The 22878-nt window shown below is 41.5% G+C and overlaps 1 protein-coding gene across 1 annotated transcript; it reads left to right on the top strand.

The window, feature by feature from the left end:
* The first annotated feature begins 621 nt into the window (after positions 1-621).
* On the top strand, positions 622-22463 carry POPDC3 (popeye domain containing 3). The gene is made up of 4 exons (XM_035109314.2): positions 622-845; positions 14522-15282; positions 17269-17377; positions 19510-22463. Exons 2-4 carry the CDS (start codon positions 14756-14758, stop codon positions 19783-19785), a joined length of 912 nt encoding a protein of 303 aa, XP_034965205.1. The 5' UTR covers positions 622-845; positions 14522-14755; the 3' UTR covers positions 19786-22463.
* Positions 22464-22878: the final 415 nt, after the last annotated feature.

The raw sequence follows: 22878 nt of genomic DNA, 5'->3' as shown, positions 1-22878 counted from the left end.
AATTTACAGGGAACCAGCCAGAGGGCCTTCTCGGTAGTGGCACCCACCCCGTGGAACACCCTCCCATCAGATGTCAAGGAAATAAAAAACTATATGACATTTAGAAGACATCTGAAGGTAGCCCTGTTTAGGGAAGTTTTAAATGACTGATGTTTTAATGTAGGCCTATTTTTAATCTTTTGTTGGAAGCCGCCCATTCTCTATAAATATTATTGTTATTGTTATTATTACATTATTATTATTATTATTATTATTATTATTAGAAACCCTTAATAAATAAAATATTGTGGGATTCCTGTATTCCAGCTGCATGTGTGTGGTGGGCAAAAAAGATATTACGGGAGTGGGGAATGCATTCTGCATATGCTCCTGGGCACTCCAGCGTGCTTTCCCACCTCAAGACAGTCCCCCATAGGCAGCTGCCATAGCTGCCAAGTTTTCCCTTTTCTCGCGAGGAAGCCTATTCAGCATAAGGGAAAATCCCTTTAAAAAAGGGATAACTTGGCAGCTATGGCAGCTGCTGGGCCTTCTGGCCAATCCCCGCTCCGCGTGCACCGACGGCGCCGTCCCAGTAGCGGCAGAAGGAGCTGCCACACGCCCGGGCAGTCGCCCGGCGGCGGCAGCAGCAGAAGTTGTGTCAGGAAGCCTGTGCGCTGGGAGTCGCTCTTCTCCTCAGGCGCCGCCCGCAGCCCGTCTCGTGGCGGTTCCCTCGCTGCCTATTTTAGTCAAAGCCTCGGCTTGCCTCTCTCAGCGGCGGCGGCAGCGCTACCAAGCGCGCGGCTAGACGGGGCTGAGGAAGGGACAGGGGCGCGTCGCCGGCGTTGACGGGCAAACTTGGTGGCAAGGTAAGGGGACGAGAGGGGGGGGGAAAGGACGCGCGGAGGGATTTGCCACGCGAGGGAAGGAAACGCGAGGCGGCTCTCTCTGTGTGTCTCTTCGGGGTTCATTGGCGCGGCTGCTGAGGGCGCTTCTCGGAAGAGGCGAGGAGCCTCGCGCGCTGCTGCTTCTGCCGCCGCCCTCGGTCCTCTCGGCGGATGGGTCTCGCTTGCCAGCCCCGAGCTGTAATGGGAAAGGCTGCCGAGGCGCGAGGCTCCCAGGAAGCCCCACCCTCTGAACTTGGCTCGCCCGAGATCGCGCGCTGCTCTGGGACCGAGTCCCCTGGGAGGGTTTGTGGTAGCCGCCTTGAGCGCCACAGGCGCCGGCTCCCCTTGAACTCCGGGAGGCGTCGAGCTCCTGCGTCCGACCTGTGTGCAGGCGGGCGCACTTTGAGGACGCCGGCACAGCTGCCCCGCTCAGCTTTTTGCCCCGGGGCAGGAAGAGGCACAGATCGGCCCCTTCCGTCTGCCGCGGGGAGATAACATAGCGAGGCACGCTCTCTTCCCCCCTGAGCTGTCCTGGAGGGAAGGGAAAGGAAGTGTAAGCGCGGAGGAGCAGGCGTTACTTTGTATGTCATGCTATTTAAGAATATTTTGAAGGGGGAACAATTAAGATTCATGGGTGCCACTCCACTTCTGAGTTGACCTGGCATCTTAAATGGTCCCAATCCCTATTGCAGGGTTTAATTTCTAAAATGCTGGACCACAGGCCTTCCTTGAATGACAATTTGTGCCTGCTCAACAAGGCTCGGTCCCAGCTCCTGCCAACCTAGCAGTTCGAAAGCACATCAAAGTGCAAGTAAATAAATAGGTACCGCTCTGGCGGGAAGGTAAACGGCATTTCCGTGCGCTGCCCTGGTTCGCCACAAGCAACTTAGTCATGCTGGCCACATGACCTGGAAGCTGTACGCCGGCTTCCTCGGCCAGTAAAGTGAGATGAGTGCCACAACCCCAGAGTCGTCCGCGAGTGGACCTAACGGTCAGGGGTCCCCTTTACCCTTTAACAAGGCTAAAATGGGGAGTTGGACTATCAGGGTTTCCCAAACTTGGGTCTTCAGCAGTTTTTGAACTACAACTCCTGTGCTCCCTAGCTAGCAGGACCAGTGGGTCAGGGATGTTGGGAACCATAGTCCAAAAACTGCCAGAGACCCAGGTTTGGGAAACCCTGGACTAGATGATTTCGGAGATCCCTTCCAAATCTAGAACTATGGTTCTGTCACACTAATCTGACAATTACAAATTAGTGCAGACCAAAAATAGTCTTTGGGCATTCCCAAATCATAACACTAAAATTTCTGTATACCTAGTCCAAGACCCAAACTTCAGCCTTTTCGCACACACTTTTCTTCACTAAGACGTTTTCCTGCCACAGTTTAGAGAGTGTTAATTTGTTGCAGCAGGAACAACAGCCTTGCAGCACCTTTCAAAACTAACATAAGCTTCAGTGGACTAGATTCAACGAAGGACTAGTGCAGTAATACATTTGTTAGTTTTTAAAAGTGCTACAAGACTTTTTGTGGATTTTACTCTTTTCTTGGCCTTCTTTGACAAAGCCAAGGAGGCTCACATTAAAACAAACAGATTGTGTTGTGTTTTTGTTGAGCCTAGATAAGACTCACTTGCAGCCATGAACCTAGCCAGGATTTATGTTAGGCAGGTCAGAACTGAGCCATCTGCAGATTGGTCAGTTAGTTAAGTATTTTTATTTATTTATTTATTTACTTACTTGATTTGGATGGCAGCTGTCCCCTGTCCCCCTCCTTGGCTGCACCCGTGCTTGCAGCCCAATCTTATGCCACTCTGAAGTAAGTCCCACAGAGTCCAAAAGGGGCTTAGAAGGAAGGCATGTGACATGCAATCACCTGCCTGCAGCAGAGTTCCTCAATGTGAGAACACCTGGGAAACCCATGCACATACTTGCTTGAGGTCTATGGTGGAAGAAAGTCAGAATATAAATGTAGCAAATAAATAATAAGAAGCAGAGCCATGTTTTCATTTTGTAGGTTGGAAGCCAACCATGAGGGAGAAATATTTTATTAGTTGCTGCATTCATATCTCACCCTTTTCTCTGAGGAACACAAGGTAGCATACATGGTTCACTCCCTCCTTAATCTCCACAGCAACACTGTGAGGTAGGTTAGGTTGAGAGGCAGTGATTAACCCAAGAACACCCAGTGAACTTCATGACTGAGTAGAGATCTGAGTAGATGTCTCCTGGTCTTCACCACTACACCACAGTGGCTCTTATTATTTGACCCATTTATTTAAGGAAGGACTTGGGATTTTCAGCCCAACTCTTTGCAGATCTGGTTCAGTTTTGTACATGGTTTATTTACAGTGGGGATAGGGAATCTGTGATTTGTTGGCCTGCAACTCCCATCATTGGCCATGCTGGTTGGGGCTGATGGAAGTTAACCACAGATTCACCACTTCCTTCAGCAAGTGGGTACAGGTTTTAACAAGAGACATAATAGCAATAAATGTTGCAGGGACACTGGAAGCACTTGCCCATTTTGTATGCGGAGTCTGGTTGTGGTCTGATGAGAAAAATGTACTCTTACATAAGATCAGAGGCATTCTTCGCATCATGAATGGATGTTGGCAATGCAAAAGGTTCTTAAGTGTCAGTGAACATGGAAAGCCCTTAGGCAGGATGCTAGCAAATAATAATAATAATAATAATAATAATAATAATAATAATAATAATTCTGAAGAAGTGTGCATACACACAAAAGCTCATACCAATGACAAACTTAGTTGGTCTCTAAGGTGCTACTGGAAGGAATTTTTAAATTTTGTTTCGACTACGTCAGACCAACACGGCTACCTACCTGTAAATAAAATAATAATAATAATAATAATAATAATAATAATAATAATAATAGTATACCAACCTGCATAGAGGGATAAAACAAGTATTTGTTTTTATCCAAAATGTATGAACAGCTCTGAAGATATGTAACATTGTAAAACTTGGCAGGAAAATGATACATTTGATGCACCAGTGCTTTTTACTTGTTTCTTTTTTCACTTGCCACAGTTTGCTTGCTCGTAAGTTAGAAAACAAAACAAAGCACACATTCAACATGGGAGCCTTTATAATACTGAATTTCAGATCCCCCTGGTAATGCTGTAAATATGTCTGTCACTAGAGAAACCTGGGCTGCCAGCATTCTTGCGATAATGTTGATTGGATGGCAGTTGACTTGCACATGGATTCCGGGAGAGGTGTGTGATTTATTTGGTTTAATAGCAGAGGGGGAGCCAGCTCCTTGCAGAGGTTATCCGCAATGGCCAAAACAAAATCATAAAGTTTGGGTTATTGCTTTATGATGTGACAGTGGTGCATATAACATCTCCAGTCCAGCTGGATTCTTTTCAGGAAAAAAGTTTTATGAATGGGTGTCACTATCACATCGAGCTGAGAGAGCACAGGGCAGGGCAAGGACTTGCCGTTTGGCTCTGCATTTCACTTACTTGCTCCTTCTTGGGAAGCTGGAGCAGCCAGAGATTTGAACTCTTCACTCCACATTACTATATCCATCCTACACTGTATCCTTTCAGTTGTAGGAAATAGGATATGTAAATACAGTGGTACCTCGGTTTATGAACACAATTGGTTCCGGAAGTCTGTTCATAAACTGAAGCGTTCATAAACCGAAGCGAACTTTCTCATTGAAAGTAATGGAAAGTGGATTAATCTGTTCCAGACAGTCTGCGGAGTACTTAAACTGAAGCGTTCATAAACTGAAGCGAACGTTCCCATTGAAAGTAATGGAAAGTGGATTAATCTGTTCCAGACGGGTCCGCGGAGTACTTAAACCGAAGCGTTCATAAACTGAAGCATGGGTGCAATTGGTTCCGGAAGTCTGTTCATAAACTGAAGCGTTCATAAACTGAAGCAAACTTTCCCATTGAAAGTAATGGAAAATGAATTAATCCGTTCCAGATGGGTCCGCGGCGTTCATAAACCGAAAATTCATAAACCGAGGTGTTCATAAACCGAGGTTCCACTGTAGCTACATTTCCAGTGATACATATATGTGCATTGCAAGCCAGCCCTTAAGCCAAGATCTAATGGATAGGCAAACTAAGGCCTGGGGGCTGGATCCGGCCAAATCGCCTTCTAAATCCAGCCCACGGACTTAAAATCAGCGTGTTTTTACATGAGTAGAATGTGTGCTTTTATTTAAAATGCATCTCTGGGTTATTTGTGGGGCCCAGGAATTCATTCATAATCCCCCCCCCCAAAAATATAGTCCAGCCCCCCACAAGGTCTGAGGGACAGTGGACCCTGCTGAAAAAGTTTGCTGACCCCTGATCTAAGTTATATACTTCTTAGAACCATGTTGAGTTTCAGCACCAAATTTCACTAATCCTACACTGCAACACATTCTCTCTTATCCAGACACACCGGCAGTGCAATCCTATGCATGTTTATCCAGAAGTAATCCCCACAGAGTGGGACTTACTCTCAGATAATTGTTAAAACCTCAGAAGAAAAATCATACAGTTCCTCTTGCTAGCACATGTTCACAGATTAAATCGAATGTTTGTGTTTCATTTTTTTCCGATTATGTTATTTTTCCTTTTGGTCAGGTTAATGCGGCATAGCAAAACTGATAACAAAAAAAACATTCAGGCTGTATTATGACTGTCATATTATTACAGTGTTTGTTTGCTTTTTTAAAAAAGCCTTTATCTCACATGGTGAAATCTAGCTATGGTGTTCTGCTTGCAAACAGGACCTACCCTGTGGCCCCCATGCACCTCCGAAACCTGTTCCTGAAGTGGGGGGGGGACCCTCTGAAGCAGATTGAGGGCTGCAATGTAAGGGGGAGAAGGCAAGTCCCATCACATCCATTGATGATAGTTATTTAAAAATAATATAAGAATGCCTTTACAAAACTGATAGAAGGAAAATCTCAAGTGACTTTTTATCACATACTTTCCTTTAAAAAAAAAAAACCCCCACTTTACTTCAATAACTCAAAAGTACTTGCTCTAGAATGAATGCAATATTTTCAATGCAAACTGGGTGATTCATCACCACCACCTTTATGGACCTTCCGAGGTCACAACTTTAAGCTTCTGAGACATTTCGCTTTGTTAGATCCAAGGCTGTGTGGCAGTTGCTTAAGTTACTTTGTTTGGAAGCATGAAGGCTTTAAGAACAGGGCTCTTGGAGACTAATGGACACTTTTTGGAAATGCTTTTGGGCAAATCTACAAGTTAAGCGTGGGAGAAGAGAGAGCAGCCAGGCAGGTGGTGCTCATGTGCAAATCATAGAATCGTAGAATTGTAGAGTTGGAAGGGACCCCAAGGCTCATCTAGTCCAATCCCCTGCAATACAGGGATCACAGCTAAAGCATCCATGACAGATGATCATTCAACCTCTGCTAAAAACATTAAAAACCTCCAAGAAAGCAGAATCCTCTTGTGGGAGTCCATTCCACTGCTAAACAGTTCGTACTGTCAGAATTTTCTTCATGATATTTAGTTGGAATTTCATTTCTTGTAACTTGAATCCATTGGTTCAGGTCCTAGCCTCTGCAGCAGGAAGAAAACCAAGCTTGCTCCATCCACCATGTGACAGCCCTTCAGATATTTGAAGATGGCTATCATATCTCATCTGAGTCTCCTCTTTACCACGCTAAACATACCAGCTCTCTCAAGGCTTGGTTTAAAGACCCTTAATCATCTTGGCCGCCTTTCTCTGCATGTCATAGCACCATCATTCTAGTTACAGGTAGGTAGCCGTGTTGGTCTGAGTCGAAGCAAAATAAAAAAAATTCCTTCAGTAGCACCTTAAAGACCAACTAAGTTTTTATTTTGGTATGAGCTTTCGTGTGCATGCACACTTCGTCAGTATCTGCATTTCGTGCATGCACACGAAAGCTCATACCAAAATAAAAACTTAGTTGGTCTTTAAGGTGCTACTGAAGGAATTTTTTTATAGCACCATCAGTTCACAAAACCAACAACCTATTCTTTCTAGTCAGCAGCAAAACTCACTGGAAGGTATTCAACATCATCTCTGCCAATGAGGAACCCAATGAAGTTAATAGACATGACTAACATTTGTTCATTTCTTCACTTCAGTGGGTTTATTCTGAGTAGGACTAAGTTGAATTCAACCTTGAGCAGTCACTGATAGCCACCAAACCCAAATGCCATTAAGTAAGCACTTTAAACTAACATCTGTACAGAAGACTTGAGGAAACATCATCTAGAGGATGATTGTAGGAGTATCTGACACATTCTACCAAATGATTCTGAAGATGTCCTGAGCAGTTTTCAAAAGTGGACTATTTCTGGGGTTCCTACCTCCTATTTCACAGTATTTTTAAATCTCTTTAAAAACTATCAGCTTTTTCTGTTCATTTCACATTAATATTAAACCTATTACTTACAACTAGCATGTATTTGACAGCACACAGAGCACTTTCGAGTGCTCTGCTACTTTCCCCCTGTTTTGATCAAGGCTACAGTACTATACAAACGCAGTGTGGTGCTGTGGGTTAAACCACAGAGCCTAGGGCTTGCCGATCAGAAAGTCAGCGGTTCGAATCCCCGCGACAGGGTGAGCTCCCGTTGCTCGATCCCAGCTCCTGCAGTTAGCAGTTCGAAAGCACATCAAAGTGCAAATAGATAAATAGGTACCACTACAGCGGGAAGGTAAACGGCATTTCCGTCTGCTGCTCTGGTTCGCCAGAAGCGGCTTTGTCATGCTGGCCACATGACCTGGAAGCTATACGCCGGCTCCCTCGGCCTATAGAGCGAGATGAGCGCCGCAACCCCAGAGTCGGTCACAACTGGACCTAATGGTCAAGGGTCCCTTTACCTTTACCTTACTATACAAACTTACCAAAGAGCAACTGTCATTGAACTCAATGCATTTTATATCTGAAGTATGAAGTATCTTATATACGGTATGTGTAGGATTGAACTGTAAAACATTGGGTAATAGCCAACAAAGTCATACTCTACAATGTAAACCCATCACCCACAAATTAGAATAAGAAAAGCTCCTCATCTCTAGTTTGGAAACAGAAAAGCTTCCTGAACTTAATTTGTTGGTAAGCAAATTGCCTGGAGGAATATCATGTGGTTATGCAACAACCAGCATAATTAAGTTACACTGTATTGAATTTACAGGGTTCAAGCACAGTTCATTAACACAACTGCCAAGCAGCTTTGAATCTATGGTCCTATGTGTGCCTGCATGTTAAAAAAAACTAAACATTACATTTAAGATATAGACACTGATGTATTTCCTGGCAAATTGGGGGTTGGTTTTCTTTAAATTGTAATTAAATATATCTTTGCACCTCTACCATTTGAGCCAGTTAAATAAACATGATTACCTATTCCAAAAGGGGTTAAATTTTATAAAGGGCTAGATAAAGGTGTAGAAAATACTTTGCCATAATAGAAATGGTTTGGGTTTTTTTCATGTTGTGGTTTTTAAAAGAAACCTAGTTATCCAAGTTTCCAAGGAAATTTCATATCATGTAATAGGATAAAGTACAGAAACAATAAGTTTCTGAAGCAGAAAAAAAGAAGTTTGGGAATAGGAAGCAGAGATTTGGAATAGGAAGCAGGTCAGTATTCTGTTAATGCTATTTATTCTATGATAAATGAAGTAATTGTGTACAATTGAATTAGAAAACACATAATGGAAAGAGGTAATGTGTAAGTGCACTTTTCATAATTCACTGCTATAAGATGACTATATGAACCTAATGGTGGTATCCAATGGTGCCTGTCCACTGATGGAAGGAGTCCAGCAATGGAAATGGTAACAGGGAGGCAATTTTCTGCAATCCCCTATCTCTCCCTGTTGCAAGCAAACAATTCATGGACAAACTGGATGTGTTTGCTACAATTCTAGAATTACACCATTAAAATAATTTGGAATGGATTGCAATGCTAAAATAAATTGCAAATGTTTAAGGGTTTGGTCCTAAACTGTATATACCTGGCCCATGAAAAAGACTGCTAGCATGTTGCTATTTATTAATTAATTCATCCTGTAAGTTTAAGAAATGCTGATCCATTATAGAAAGATTTTTCATCTTACTGTTTAATATGAAAGTATATGATTGTGACCTTACTACAGGTATACAGAAATGGGGTTTTGTTCTAGTAATGTTAATTTGTGCTTGATGCAGAGTACTGGTATATATGCATGCATGCAGCTTGCACTGGTATTCAACATTTATTTAATCTTGAGAATTGCCCTGTAATCTTTGGATGAATGGCAGTATATAAATTTAATTAATAAATAAGTAATTTGTGCTTGGTAGACTAGAGCAGCATCACAACTTATCAAACATCAGAATATCCGTGTTGAGTTTGAGTAGTACTTTTTAATAAATCTCATGGAAATCAATTGTGGGGAGTTTTCTGGAGCAAGTACCTTGAGATCTGTTCTTCATCTGACTTCACTGTTTGATTTAAGTAAAGGAAAATGGCACAAGAATTATATTACCATATTTTTATTACATTTCAGAAGTCTTTTTATTAAAAAAAAATCTGTGTCAGGTGGGCAATTAACACTAGGAAAACATCATAACTGAAATGTTCCATTGAGGTATACAGAAGAGCTCTATATATGAAAAGGAACTTGTGTTAAAAGTCGCCATGATTTCTGGATTTTGTGAGCTGTGCAGGCAGAAACATTTTTCTGTGTTTATAAAAATACTCCAGGTACAATTAATGTGTTGTTGTGCCAGAAAATTGTAACAATTGGATATAGATTCTAGGAAGAAATGGCTGAAACATTTATGTTATCTCTTGTTGGACAAAAGTGATTCTAATTCAGTACTGGAGGAGACAGCTGTACAGCTGTAAATTGTTAAACTCCACTGTTAGATGTAAACCATTTAAATTAGATTGCAGCAAATTGTTGGGATTGAATTGGGATTTGCTTGTACGAGTGATAGCGCAAGTAATTCAGCAGAACACTTCTCTGTCTCTTTCTTCCTATACTGTCTATTGATTAAAAAAACTCTTCAAGGCATACTAGCCCCATCTTTCTTCAATCCTTTTAAAATCATTGGAACTAAAGTTAGTTGGAACTAACATGTCTTGTGAATTTCAACCTGGTCTGAGTGCAACTCACTTTCTCTGAAAGAGGTCAATGCTATTAACCATCAGCAGTATGCTGATTTCTGTACTGTGCCACATTTGATTTCTCAGAGCATACTCTACTTTTTGTTATGAATTAAGCAATAATAAACTCTTAGCTTGCAAATTCAACTCCCAAGAACTGGGCTCCCCTCTGTGTACATTATGTCAATTATGCAGTTGGCACATGCTTCAAAATAACAAATAGTTAACACAGACAAGACCACTAAATCAATATTTCTCACAAGCTCTGAATAAATTGACATTCTCTCTATATATTATGGGCTTCTGTTTATTAACTGCTAGATTATTTTGTACTCTGCGAAACTGCTTAAAGTGTCCTGTTTTAATGTGTCTGTTCATGGATTTCCTGAGTAACTTGAGAATCTTGGATATTTCCTCAGAATAATGCAAGAGCATTCAAGGTTTTGCTAATCAGAATATGCATTCCTGGGGATGAAAACATTTCATACAGCTGCTTCTTAGAAAAATGAATATAAATATATAAAAACAAAAAATACAGTACAGAGAGAAACTATGCTAAGGTAATTTATATGAGCTATGAAGCTTATCAGTGTTATGATCTGCAGTGATGCCCACCACTAGGGAGGAGTGATGTCCCCCCCCCCAAAAAAGGGACCATCAGTAGTTCCTGGTTGCCTGGGCAGGCAGGATGGCAAAGCTTGGCAAAGTCCATCCCTTGGAGGAAGAAAGAAGGTGAAATTCAGGACCACAAATAGTGCTCCTGTAGCTGAGGCAAAACATTGAACTTGTTCTGGAGCAGCTACGGTAGCTGAGTTTTATAGTAATACTAGGTAGTCATTAACTAGAGACCCCATCTCTGAGTGCTGCACCCTGGTGAGTTAAATAGCTGGTGTATTCTGCATACATAGGTTCCTTTGAGGTCCTGGGGTACCTGACTGTGGGAGATCTCTCCCCAGGGCTCTCTTGATCCCCTGAGGAGTCTGTGGACTAGCTACCAGAGTCTGATGACAGATGTGGCTCATCAGGATCCAAGGGCATGAAGTTGTGCCTGTGGATGCACATGGGAAAGCCCATGGTGTGGATCCATACATCTCCTTCTCAGAGCTGCAGTTACCAGAGTTCTCCACCTCTGAAGGGTCCTGGTCTGCACCTGTGACTCAGCCACTCGCTGTCTCTGTCTAACCAACATGACAGGATCATTGTGATATTAAAATGAAGGCACAGAGGAAGAATCATTTGCACCGCCTTTAGCTCCTCGGAAGAAAGGGAGGATATAAACGTAGTAAACAAAATAATGGCTAAATCACATAGAAGGAAGCATCTAAGCAGGTGTAGTGAATGGAAGCTAGACTCTACCTACTTTTGCTTCTTGGAATGTAGCCCAGAAATGAATGTGACACTGGCTGAATTTTTTTTGCTTCATAATACCTGTTGCTGGAAACCACAAGAGGGGAGAGTGTTATTGTACTCAAGTCCTGTTTGAGGGCTACCATAGTGAGAACAAGATGCTGGGCTAGATGGGTTGCTGGCCTCATCCAGCAGGCTCTTACATTCCTAAAAATGTCCCCTGCTCCTGGTCTAGTTTGGCCTTCAAAATGCTGCTAATTTTAACCATTCTAGATAGGAGCAACAAAGTCAAACTTTTGTGTAATGGACATTGGATTAAGAGTACCAGGCAACACTTGTGCAGTGTTTTTCCACTTTGAATTCTGCTAGTGGTTTAGGTTCCCACCTTAACTATCATTCTTTGATTAGTACTTGGGTGTTTTGTGATTGGACCTCTGAGATGAATATACTGAATCGGCAAAAACTGTAATAAGGAGCTTGTAAAGTATGATGAAGGATGCAATTAAAACAGTGTGTTCTGGAGGCATTAACCATTTATAATGCTCTTAAAAGCTCCTCTAAGGTTTGGTCCAGTTGCTTAAAATACCTTGGTGGTCAAAAGGGTTATTTGCTGATGCAATAAGGACAGGTTTAGGTCATCCCTCTTGAAATGCACAAAATCATGGTGGGGAGGAAATCTGCTCCTATAAGATTCTGTTTTCATTAAGCTGAGGCTCAGTGATTTAGAGGCCACAGCCAGCATGGTCAACATCTGGAGTATCTCAGGTTATCCACCTCTCTTCTAAAGGATGGCTAGGTACACTTCAGGTTTCCTTTGTAACAGATATTGACTGGTCTGAACAATTCTTGATCTCTTGAATTGTTGTATACTTCCTGTGGTGTTTCCCTTTCCATAATTATTTTGTGCATTGTCTTTTGAAGCAGTTTATATTTTACTCCACATTATCAAGATGCCTCTGTGCCTTTATGCTTCTGCTCTACATCCAAACTACTTGCAACGCAAGCTGAAGCAGAACTGAAGTTGAGCTCTTTGTTACACAGAGACTCTGCTTGTGTGAACATATGCCTAGCAACAGCTTGTTCAGATCGTGCTGTGTGTGGTCTCTTGAGAAGCCCATAAAAGAATTAAAACATATCACCTGAGAAATGTGATATTGATAATTTTCCATGCCCTGCTTGAGATTCCGTTTGCATTCACCACAGCAATGGCACTTCTGAAGTGCTGAATCCTCTCAGCATTCAGAGAGCAAAGTGGTTGAGTGGCTGAGGAAAAAACAAGCTCCATTGATTCCCCATGGAAGATAATGATTGGATGATTGGTTTCTTTAACACAGAAAAGCACTGACATTTAAAACTGCTCTATTTTGGGGTTTTTTTGATGGTAATTATTTCACAGGAAAATTGTAATTTTTGCTTTCCTGCTGTGCCTGCAGCCTGATGTCATTTTGAACAGGTGAATTTTACTCTTAGAACTGAAACACAAAGTCAAAGCCAGTGGGGGCTTTATACTTTCAACAGAACAAGAAGGAAAAGCTCAGACATTCAGCAGCTACTCCTGAAAACTATATTTTAAAAGTATAAGAAGACGGTTGAGGTTCATGTAAATTTACAACACTGTTTATATAAAAGTGAGCTCTTAAAATTTAATTCATTTACTATACCATCCTGATGTTCTTCCAAGGCAGGCAGAGTGGCTTAGATATTGTTTTCAGCTACCATCCTGGCAGAAAAAAAGGGCCAGAAACCTGTTTGACTTCAACAGCTGACTTGCTTTCATAGAACCATAGAATTGTAGAGTTCGAAGGGACCACAAGGGTCATCTAGTCCAACCCCCTGCAATGCAGGAATATTTCACCCAATGTGCTTTACATGACTATTTGGGGGGGCTCCCTTTGGAAAACTCTGCTCACTTTTTCCACATGCCCTGTACATTAGAACTGCCATTATTTATTGGGTTGGATCCAGACTTTGCTTATGCTGATGGAGCAGGGTGGGGCAGAGGGAAGGCAACTTTTGCAATTCCCCTCTTTTAAAAAAAGGTCAGTGGGGTCTGCAGGGGTAGGTGGATATCTGCAAAAATCAAATATACTCTTATTTGCTTATTCACTTACTCACTTCCATGGGCAGAAAGACCCCCTTGGTCCATGGAAGATGGAAGTCTGGATTCAAGCCATTGTGCTTCTTTTTAATATTCACTTAACCACCTCACTCTGGGACAAATAAGAACAATTAAAGAATAGTATTGAAGGTTGTGTACAATACTGGGACCAAAATATTGTTGTTACCATTAACTTAAGGATGACTTGTAAATGTTGCCTACTTTGGCAGATTTTAGCTTGCTTTAAAAAATAAATTAAAAATACTGTTACTTATGTTATCAGATAAGAGAGAACCGGAGTGGAGTAGTGGTTGAATGCCATACCAGAACCTGGGAGACCAGGGTTCAGATCCCCACTCATCCATGAAGCTCACTAGGTGACCCTGGGCCAGTCACTGCTTCCCAGCTTAAACTACCCCACAGGGTGATTGTAGGGATTAAATAAGAAGGGGGAGAACCATGTATGCCACCTTCATTCAGCTTCCTATACTTTAGATCAGGCACGTCCAACTCCCAAGATACTTGGATCTACTCCCAGTATAAAAAAAACTGGTAGTGATCTACCCATTGTTCTTGGAGGGAGGAGGAGTGTGCATGGGGTGGGTGGATTGCCCAGACTTGTTGAGCCCAGAATTGTTGAGCTTTTTTGGGGGGTAGAATTGCCCAGAGTTCTTCAGCTTTTATTTGTTAATTTTTGGTACATTTTATTTAATCCCACAATCGATAAGGGTCCCATGATCTACCAGGATCAGCCAGGGATCTACTGGTAGATCACAATCTACTGGTTGGACATGCCTGCTTTAGATTCTTCTGTTACTTGGGAACAAGCCTCATTGAACTTGCTGAACCTTGCTTCTCTGAGTAATCATGCACAGGATTCAACAGTGAAAATACTGTTGAAAATGCAACAGTGAAAATACAAATGAATAATAATATTGTCTAGAATAAAGGCCTGTACTGAGCCTCGGAAATACATAGTTTGAGCTAAGCAAGCATTTTTTGTGGCTTAATATCAAAACAGTTGTATAAACGCTCCTTTCTATATTTATACTTTCCCTTCCTCTTTATTCTTTCTCTTGGACAGATCAGTAACATCATGAACCAAGCACACGTGGAAGTCTCAGGACTCAACTTGGAACAGTATGGATGTCTAAGAAGACTGTTTCCCTAGCTGAGTAACTTTGAATCTCTTTAAGCTATAAAATGCATGGACATAATGGTGATCAGCTAACAAAGGCAAAGTTGGAGCAATGATGGGCTGTTATTTTGTCAGAACCTTATTTTTTTAACAGAGTTTTTGAACTCGCAGAGACAGACGATGGCAATCAATACCAATCAATTGGATGTTCCAGTCATGGAAGACAACTCAAGTTTTTGGGACAGTTTGATATATGCACACCCAATCTGTGTCAACTGGAAGTCGGAAGCAGAAGGATCAATCTATCATTTGGCCAGCATCTTGTTCGTTGTTGGCTACATGGGTGGAAGTGGCATTTTCGGCCTGCTCTACGTCTTCTTTTTGCTTGGACTAGGTTTCCTCTGCTCATCTGTCTGGTCATGGCTGGATGTCTGTGCAGCTGACATTTTCTCTTGGAATTTTATACTGTTTGTGATATGCTTTGTACAGTTCATTTATGTGGCCTACCAAGTCCGGAGTGTTGCCTTTGACAAAGATATCCAGGAGCTTTACCTTGCTATGTTCCGGCCCCTGGGGATTTCTATGACAATTTTTAGAAAGATCATCATGTGCTGTGATGAAGAAGTAGTTACACTGGAGAAGGAGCACTGTTATGCCGTGCAAGGCAAAACACCAATTGATAAGCTCTCCTTGCTTCTATCAGGAAGGTTTGTATCATGTTTACACCCTGCTTGTAAATTTAGAAATGGAACAATAATCAAGAATGCAAAACCTGTTGTCTTTTTGTTTTTCTTTTGTTCCTGTTTAAACTGAATGCAGTAGGCTCAACATTTCTGACACTTTAAACTTGAGTGCAAAAACATTTCTACTACCAAAGATGCCACAGCTTAAGGAGGGGAAGAAGGGTGTGTTTTAATTATCACTTGTAGTCTTCATGAAAGTGCCAAAAACATAAACTCTGCAGCTTCTGGTAAGACTTAGCTTCCTTGGAAGAATAGCTTTCATAATTATTATTTCTTTCTTTTTTTCCTATAAAAAGCACCTACATAAATAAAAAAATGTAAAGAGAAATGACTGCTTGCAAGTGTGAATTGGGTTTCAGAAAACAGGATTACCAGGCAGTGTGTGTTTCTCTTTCCCCTCTTCATAGCAGATTCCCCTTTTACATTGTTCTGCCTCCCCCCTTGCCCTCAGCCATGCTTTCTGCTATGTAATGTAAAGTCTAAAAATTACAGTAACTTGGATATTTCTGAGCACTAAATTCAGTAACCTTGTTCACCACTGTGTACTCTCTCTGAACCATTCTGCTTTATGAGTGTGCTTTGTCACAAAAGAGACAAGGTAATGGAGGAGAGCACTGCTGTCTACCAGCATGTGACCAGTTTCATCTCTTTGAAGATCTGGGAATTGAGAGATCTTTTTTTTAAAAAAAACCTTTAATTGGTGTGTGAGTTGTGACTAATGTGCCACCAATCTAGGGGAAGTTCCATCTGACACATTGTAGATAGAAAATATGGCACATTTTCTGGTCCCTGTGTGTCAGCAGGGATCTGCTGCCTATATGTGGCAGCCCTTCTGAAACTGGCAAATGCCAATCAAGGCCACCATTTTGTTTCCAGCAATGGTCAGCCAAGTACCTTTGGAAATACATAAGCAGTGCTTGAAGGCAAGTCCTCTCCTGTTTGCTCATAGGCATTCTGATTCTGAATACTGGTTTCATTTACTGTTGGCCAATAGCAGTGGATTGACCGACATTCCATAATGTTGAAACCTTTTAAAAAATGGTTTTCTAAGCAAGCATGGTGCCACCACATCTTGATGGTAACAACATCCATCAGTTAACACCGAATGCATGAAATATATGTCTCAAAATCAGACCCCACCCTTGTTGCCCCCATGTATAGTCGGTATCCATGCTCAGATACATATTTGGATGTGCATTCAGTTCCTGATGCAGTAACTGATCTGTGAAGACATCTCCTAGTTGGATCAGAGTGAGGAAACACATAACAGTCCACTTTCATGCAGTTTTGGAAAACCGCACCAAAGGATGGAGGACCTCAGTTAAAAAACATCAGTGCACAGATATAATTTTAGCAAAACGATAAAAAGGCTGGGTTAGTCCTGAAAACACCTTATTCCTCAATGCTGCTCCCTTGTCCTTCTGGCGCTGCAGCTTATGAGTCAGGCTTATCTTATGGGATGAATGCCTCTGAGAAGTGCCTACTCCTGTTTGTTTCTTGTACCTAGACTCTGTTTTATGCCTCTTGTGTTCTGAAAAACTCAGTGGACAACTGCAAAGGAGATTCAGGAACTCTTTAAGAAGACATGAATTGGAATTATTTTCTGTTCCTTGCATGTGCAAATGGTATTATTAATGAATTGTCACTGGCTGCTTATAACATTTGAAAGATGAACATTATATGTATGCAATTTATTATCCAACTTCACAACATAATTGGGCATAAAAATGGAAAACTTTGAACTGTGTGTGATAACGTTTAATCTCTGCTCTCTTTGATATCCTGCAGTATGTCTAGTATGCGCCCAAAATGAAAATGAAGCTCTTTTGATGGTTATGAAATATGTCGAAACTACAATTTATCCATACCCAGTCTTTGCTTTTTTAAAAGAACTAATCTAATTCCTTTTCTCTGTGCTAACAATATTAACACACTGCTCTGTTTTGTTAGGATCAGAGTGACAGTGGATGGGGAATTTCTGCATTATATTTTCCCCCTCCAGTTTCTGGATTCGCCTGAATGGGATTCGCTAAGACCCACAGAAGAAGGCATTTTTCAGGTAGGCGGATTTTGCAGATATGATGGATAATCTAACATCCTCTCTTTTGCAGAATCCAAGATGCAGAGACTCCAGCAACTGCTCAGCCAAGATTAAAGCTTGCTTGGGGACAAAGGTCCTTTCTAATGATGTGAAGCATTCAAACTGGAGTAAACATTTGAGGATGCTATGGATTTAGATCTTTTTTATTTCCTTCTTCCATCCAGCTGCAGTGAAATCACAGGTGCTTACAGGCAGAATCACTCAACATGAGAATTTGTGTAAATACTCGTAGCTGGGATAGCTTGCAATGTTAGCCAATGAGGTTTCCCTGATATTGAGGCTCTCTCTGCACAGGTGCCACAAATTCAAAGAGCCAAGCATTCTGTTGCTAACATCTGCACACACATAACGCAGAAAATAGGGTTGCAGAATAAGTGATTGATTATATTCCATAGTGAGGCCTTTAAAAAAATGATGATGGAAGTAAAAAGATTTCCAGATCCAGAGAGAACATTTTGAAAGCTTTCCTCTTGCTCCTCATTACACCTTATCTTAAGCTGATATGAATGGAAACAGATTTATTGATTTGCCATTTGTACAGAACACACTCTCCTCCTCCTGTCTGCACATGCACAGTATTCTTTAAACCAATGGTTTTCAACCAGTGTGCCATGGCACCCTGCAGTGCCTTGGATGATGGTCAGGGGTGCTGCAGGCAACACTGTCCCTTTTTCCTTCTCTTCCTCCTCTGATGCCCTCTTGCATCTCTGCCTCCCAGAGGCTTGCACAGCTGTTTGTTGCAGCAGCCCTGGCTACAAGCTCCTCAGGTGAATGGTGCCTCTGGGGCTGGCCAGGAGGTGCTTTCCAGGCCCCTGTGGGGCAGTGGGAGGAGGCACCTCTCTTTGGGGCAGGGGGGACAGCTCAGAGACCAGGCGAGGCAACTGCCCAGAGGACTCCAAGGAGAGAGAGAGGAGGCTGAGGGAGCACTCCACAAGAGAGGGGGTTCATAAAAGGGTGAGAGATGGTTAGCTCTGCAAGCAAGGGGTTGTTAAAGATTCATTCCGCATGTTTGCATTCATGGGATTGTTGTCTATTGCATGATGGTATATGTTTTCATTCCACAGTGGGAAGTGACAAAGACAGGATGTTTGTGTTACTGTGTTTCCTGAAGTGGGACTATTGTCCTTTGTTTTTCTCTTTGCTGTCTGATGCTAGAGAGAGAGGGAGCCATGTTGCAGTGCTCCTTGTGTGTTTATATGTAAATAAAATAGATTAGCCAAATGCTGAGCTACTGAGTTCTGTTACGCGACTACATAAACTCTGCGGATCCGTAAGTGTGCTGATGTCAGTTGGCATCAGTCGCTGTGATGTTCAGGCTGGAGAAAGCTTTTGAAGCTCCCGAACGATCGATCAGGAGGGAGGGAACATGCCAGTTGGGCATGTGTCTCTGCCAGGGTCCTACTTGTGAGTAAGAGATCCTAACAGGGGACATAGCTAGGTTCCTGAGCCCCACAGGGGTGCTACAGAAAGAATTTCGATGGTCAAGGGAGCCGTGGACTCAAAAAGCTTGAAAACCTCTGCTTTAAACTGTAATACAGTGGTACCTCAGGTTACGAACTTAATTCATTCCGGAGGTCTGTTCTTAACCCAAAACTGTTCTTAACCTGAGGCACGCTTTCACTAATGGGGCCTCCCGCTGCTGCCACACAATTTCCGTTCTCATCCTGGGGCAAAGTTCTCAACCTGAGGTACTACTTCTGGGTTAGCAGAGTTTGTAACCCGAAGCATTTGTAACCCGAGGTACCACTGTAATGGATCCTCCCTGCAGTATAAAATGTTACAGAGTAGAGTGGAGAGTGTATGCCCTCAGTTGGTCTCTCAAAAGATGTCCCCACTTGCTACCTCCATATATAGTTGGTATCCATGCTCAGATACATATTTGGGTGTGCATTCAGTTCCTGATCCAATAACTTATCTGTGAACACATCTCTTAGTTGCATCATAATGAGGAAACACATAATGGTCCACTTTCCTTCACCAAAGGAAGGAGGATCTCAGTTATAAAGACATCAGTGCACGGATATAATTTTAACTTTCTGCACTCTCTCTCCCTCCCCCCTTCCCTCTCCCTCTCCCAATGTTTCTTTCAGGTAACCCTCACAGCAGAAACAGACTGTCGATATGTGGCCTGGAGGAGAAAAAAAATGTATTTACTCTTTGCTAAACACCGATTCATCTCACGGATATTTTCGATTCTAATTGGGAACGACATTGCTGATAAGCTCTATGCTCTGAATGACAGAGTGAACCTGGGGAAAGGATTCCGATGTGACATCCGCTTACCAAACTTCTATCATGTGTCCGTTCCAGAGGCACCCAAAATGCAACCTGTAAACCAGATTCAGCACAGTTCAAGACAACATTAACTAATATTGTAAAATGTGACTGTGGTTCAAAATGATGCATTTTGCGTTCATTGCATCTGGAATGAACTGTGGCAGTTTCATAAAAATACAAATGGAAGATTCTCATTAAGGCAACTTTAAAATAAAAGCATTTTTTTTCCCAGCGGAAAGAAAGAGAAAAAACTAGCACAGCTCCTTTCATCGTGTCTAAGCTAGCAGGATGCCCATCTTGACTGATCGTGCGTTATGATTAGTTTCTGTTTACTCCTTCTGCTCATCTTACTATGTTGCGGGGGATGGGCGCACAGTTATAAATTATTATGGGATAAAGCTTTGTTGTAATTGTGGTGCCTTGGATATTGTGGTCTCAAAAATGACATTTGCACAGAGCTCTTCATGTTTATTGAGGCCTCCTTGTCATCATGAATTATGCAAGCAGTTTTATCTTAGAGAACAGCAACATGCAGACCATCTCTAAAAAGTAATCTTCACTCACTTGTTACTTGGTAATTACAATGCATAAATTTGGTCTCATTGTGCAGTGCCTTTCAGAAGATGACACGTGAAACAGGAAACTGCACAGCCTGTAAAACCTGGAAGAAGGCTAACAATAATTTCTTTCTTGCATACATTCATGAAGTGATGACTTGAGATTTATCTCAGGGTATTGCAGAGAGGCTATACATGAAAACAAAAGGCACTAATGTAATTACTTTGAGTACAAAGCATGTGCCAGTCACTTTAATTGCTGCAACATATGTAGCAGGGAAGGAATATTCAGGTATTTTAATTGAAAGTAGAGCAGCAGGTATCCTAGCTGTGGAGAAATAGCAGTTTTCTAAGAATAGTAGTAGTATGATAAATGCAACATTCCCCATGGTATATATATTCATTTCTGCTGACCCACTGTTGCCTCTAGTCAAATAGGTTTTGCAGGTTTTTAAGCACTGCAAAAACCTGCTGAACCTGTGAACTGAAATAGCAACATCGTTCTGTGGGCAATTATTACCATGCTACCACAAGCTCTTGGAGAAAGAAAAATACCATCAGCTTCCATGTCTATAAAAGAAGATACAAAAGCAAACCATGAGATCATATTGTAGATTTGCAAATGTTCATACAAAACATGTGAAGCAGGGAGACATGATTTAAATTATAACTCCTCACCCTGCAACAGCTTTGTTTGTTATTTCTATTTAACAGAAACATCAGATTGTGATTTTTCCCAAGGTTTGAATCCAGACCCAAGTACCGCTAATGCCATTATCATATGGTACATTATAAATACTGAATGTTGCCATATCAAAGTTAACTACCCCAGTTCCATGGTTATGTCATCAGGTGTGGCCACTTTGGTTAAATGGTGATAGTAAGATGCCCTGAATGCCTGTTGTCCATAAGTAACGTTCAGAGTGTTGAATGAAACAGCAAAACACTTCTGCTTGTATGCCAGAAGTGAGTCCTGCACACCTATCTTTATGGAGGAAATGAGTGACCTAATGTGGATAGTTATACCAATGTAGCAAGTGAGATTTCTGATGCAGCTGATGGTGGTGGTTTTAGTGCCTACTGATAGAAAAATTTAGTGGAGATGGCCATACTTTTCAAGGGACAGAAGATGCACTTAACTAACTAAGCCCAAATGGAAAGGGATATGATGAGCTCTTTTGAGTGCACCTAGAATATTTGGGAGTCTAGTGGAATGTTTTACTTTGAATAGCATGCCTTCTTCCCATGCAATTTAACTTTTTATGAAATGGTCTTTAGTTCCAAAACTTTGTGCTTGACATGGGGAATGGGGCTACTGCTTGAGAAACTGAAGTACCAAGCCCTCTTTGTCATGCAAAATTAATTTGCTGCTTGTTCATTAGAACCTGGTTTACATTTATTTTTTTATAAAGATGCCAAATTTTATTTTTATCATTTTATATAAAAGATCAAGGAGGAAGACAACTCCACAATATTTTATACTATAAACTTTATAGTAATGAAAACAGAAACAATCACATAAACATTAAGTATGTGTGAAATGACTTGATCTTATTAATGTTATGGGGCTGGGTGATCTATTGCGTATGTTACTGCTCAGTTCATCCTGTAACTACTTTTCTTTTAAGGAGGAAAAGGTGTAAAGGCTTTTCTACTTACATGTCTGATACACAAAAAAGAATGATTAGTTTTTATGGAGCAATATTGAAGAGTCTATAATGAGAAATGCCACAATTTCTTTAACCCTGTCAGAAAGCCGGAGACTGTTTGGTGAAGGTCTGCCCCTGTAAACATTTTGAGCCAAGACTCTTTGGAAATGAAAAAAGTGCACCATCCTGGACCTGCCTGGCATCTGGCTGTTATTTGCAATTTAAATTGTCTAGTTCATTCATGATTATTGGTTGTATCCAGTGTTAATCCCACTAAGAGTCTACCCATTGAAATTAGTGTACATGGCTGACTTAGCTTCATTAATTCCAATGCATCTACTATGACTATACCTTAGTAGGATACAGCACTCTTTTTACATTCCAGCCTTTACCTTCAAGCCATCTTTTTGAAAGCACTGCTGTACCAGATCTGGATTGTCTTATTTTCTCCACACTTTTGCTTCTTGTTAGGAATTGAATTTTCTAGACTTATTAATTCAAATCAAACCCAAAATAATGGACTAGAAGTAATCCAAATGGAATCACTTCCAGTGGGTTAATATACATTTGCACTCAGCACAGTCCCACTTGTGTCAGAGGAAGGAGATGGAGGAGTTATTATATGGGAGAGTTGGTGAAGGAAGTGTTGAGGGTGGTGGGGTTTGGTAAATATATAAAAAACACCCACTACCTCTGGTGGGAAACATCTGCCAGATCTCAGGCTCTTCTGTGACTGTCTTCAGATTCCGTGACAGATGGGACAATCTTTGGCTTGTAGTATTACAGATTTTGTTGCATTTTTTTTTGTTCATACTCAGGGGAAGTCAGAAATAGGCAAAGGTAATTTTATATATGTTATCAGCTTTAAATAAAATGTTCCGGTGTTTGACTTTTCTGTACTGAACTTGTTTGACCAAGCTTGTAAAAATACATATTTTACAGATGTTAGGATAGAATGTTCAGTAAGAATACCTTA

The sequence above is a fragment of the Zootoca vivipara genome, chromosome 3 (genome assembly GCF_963506605.1).
Source record: "Zootoca vivipara chromosome 3, rZooViv1.1, whole genome shotgun sequence".
In the NCBI taxonomy this organism is placed as follows: Eukaryota; Metazoa; Chordata; class Lepidosauria; order Squamata; family Lacertidae; genus Zootoca; species Zootoca vivipara.
This window is presented reverse-complemented; position numbering and strand designations above follow the sequence as displayed.

Excerpts from the sequence above, each read along its gene's own strand:
- POPDC3 (XM_035109314.2), top strand. The coding sequence starts at position 14,756 with ATGGCAATCAATACCAATCAATTGGATGTTCCAGTCATGGAAGACAAC. Across the intron at positions 15,283-17,268 it reads TCCTTGCTTCTATCAGGAAG|GATCAGAGTGACAGTGGATG; the intron begins GTTTGTATCATG and ends CTGTTTTGTTAG. Across the intron at positions 17,378-19,509 it reads CAGAAGAAGGCATTTTTCAG|GTAACCCTCACAGCAGAAAC; the intron begins GTAGGCGGATTT and ends TGTTTCTTTCAG.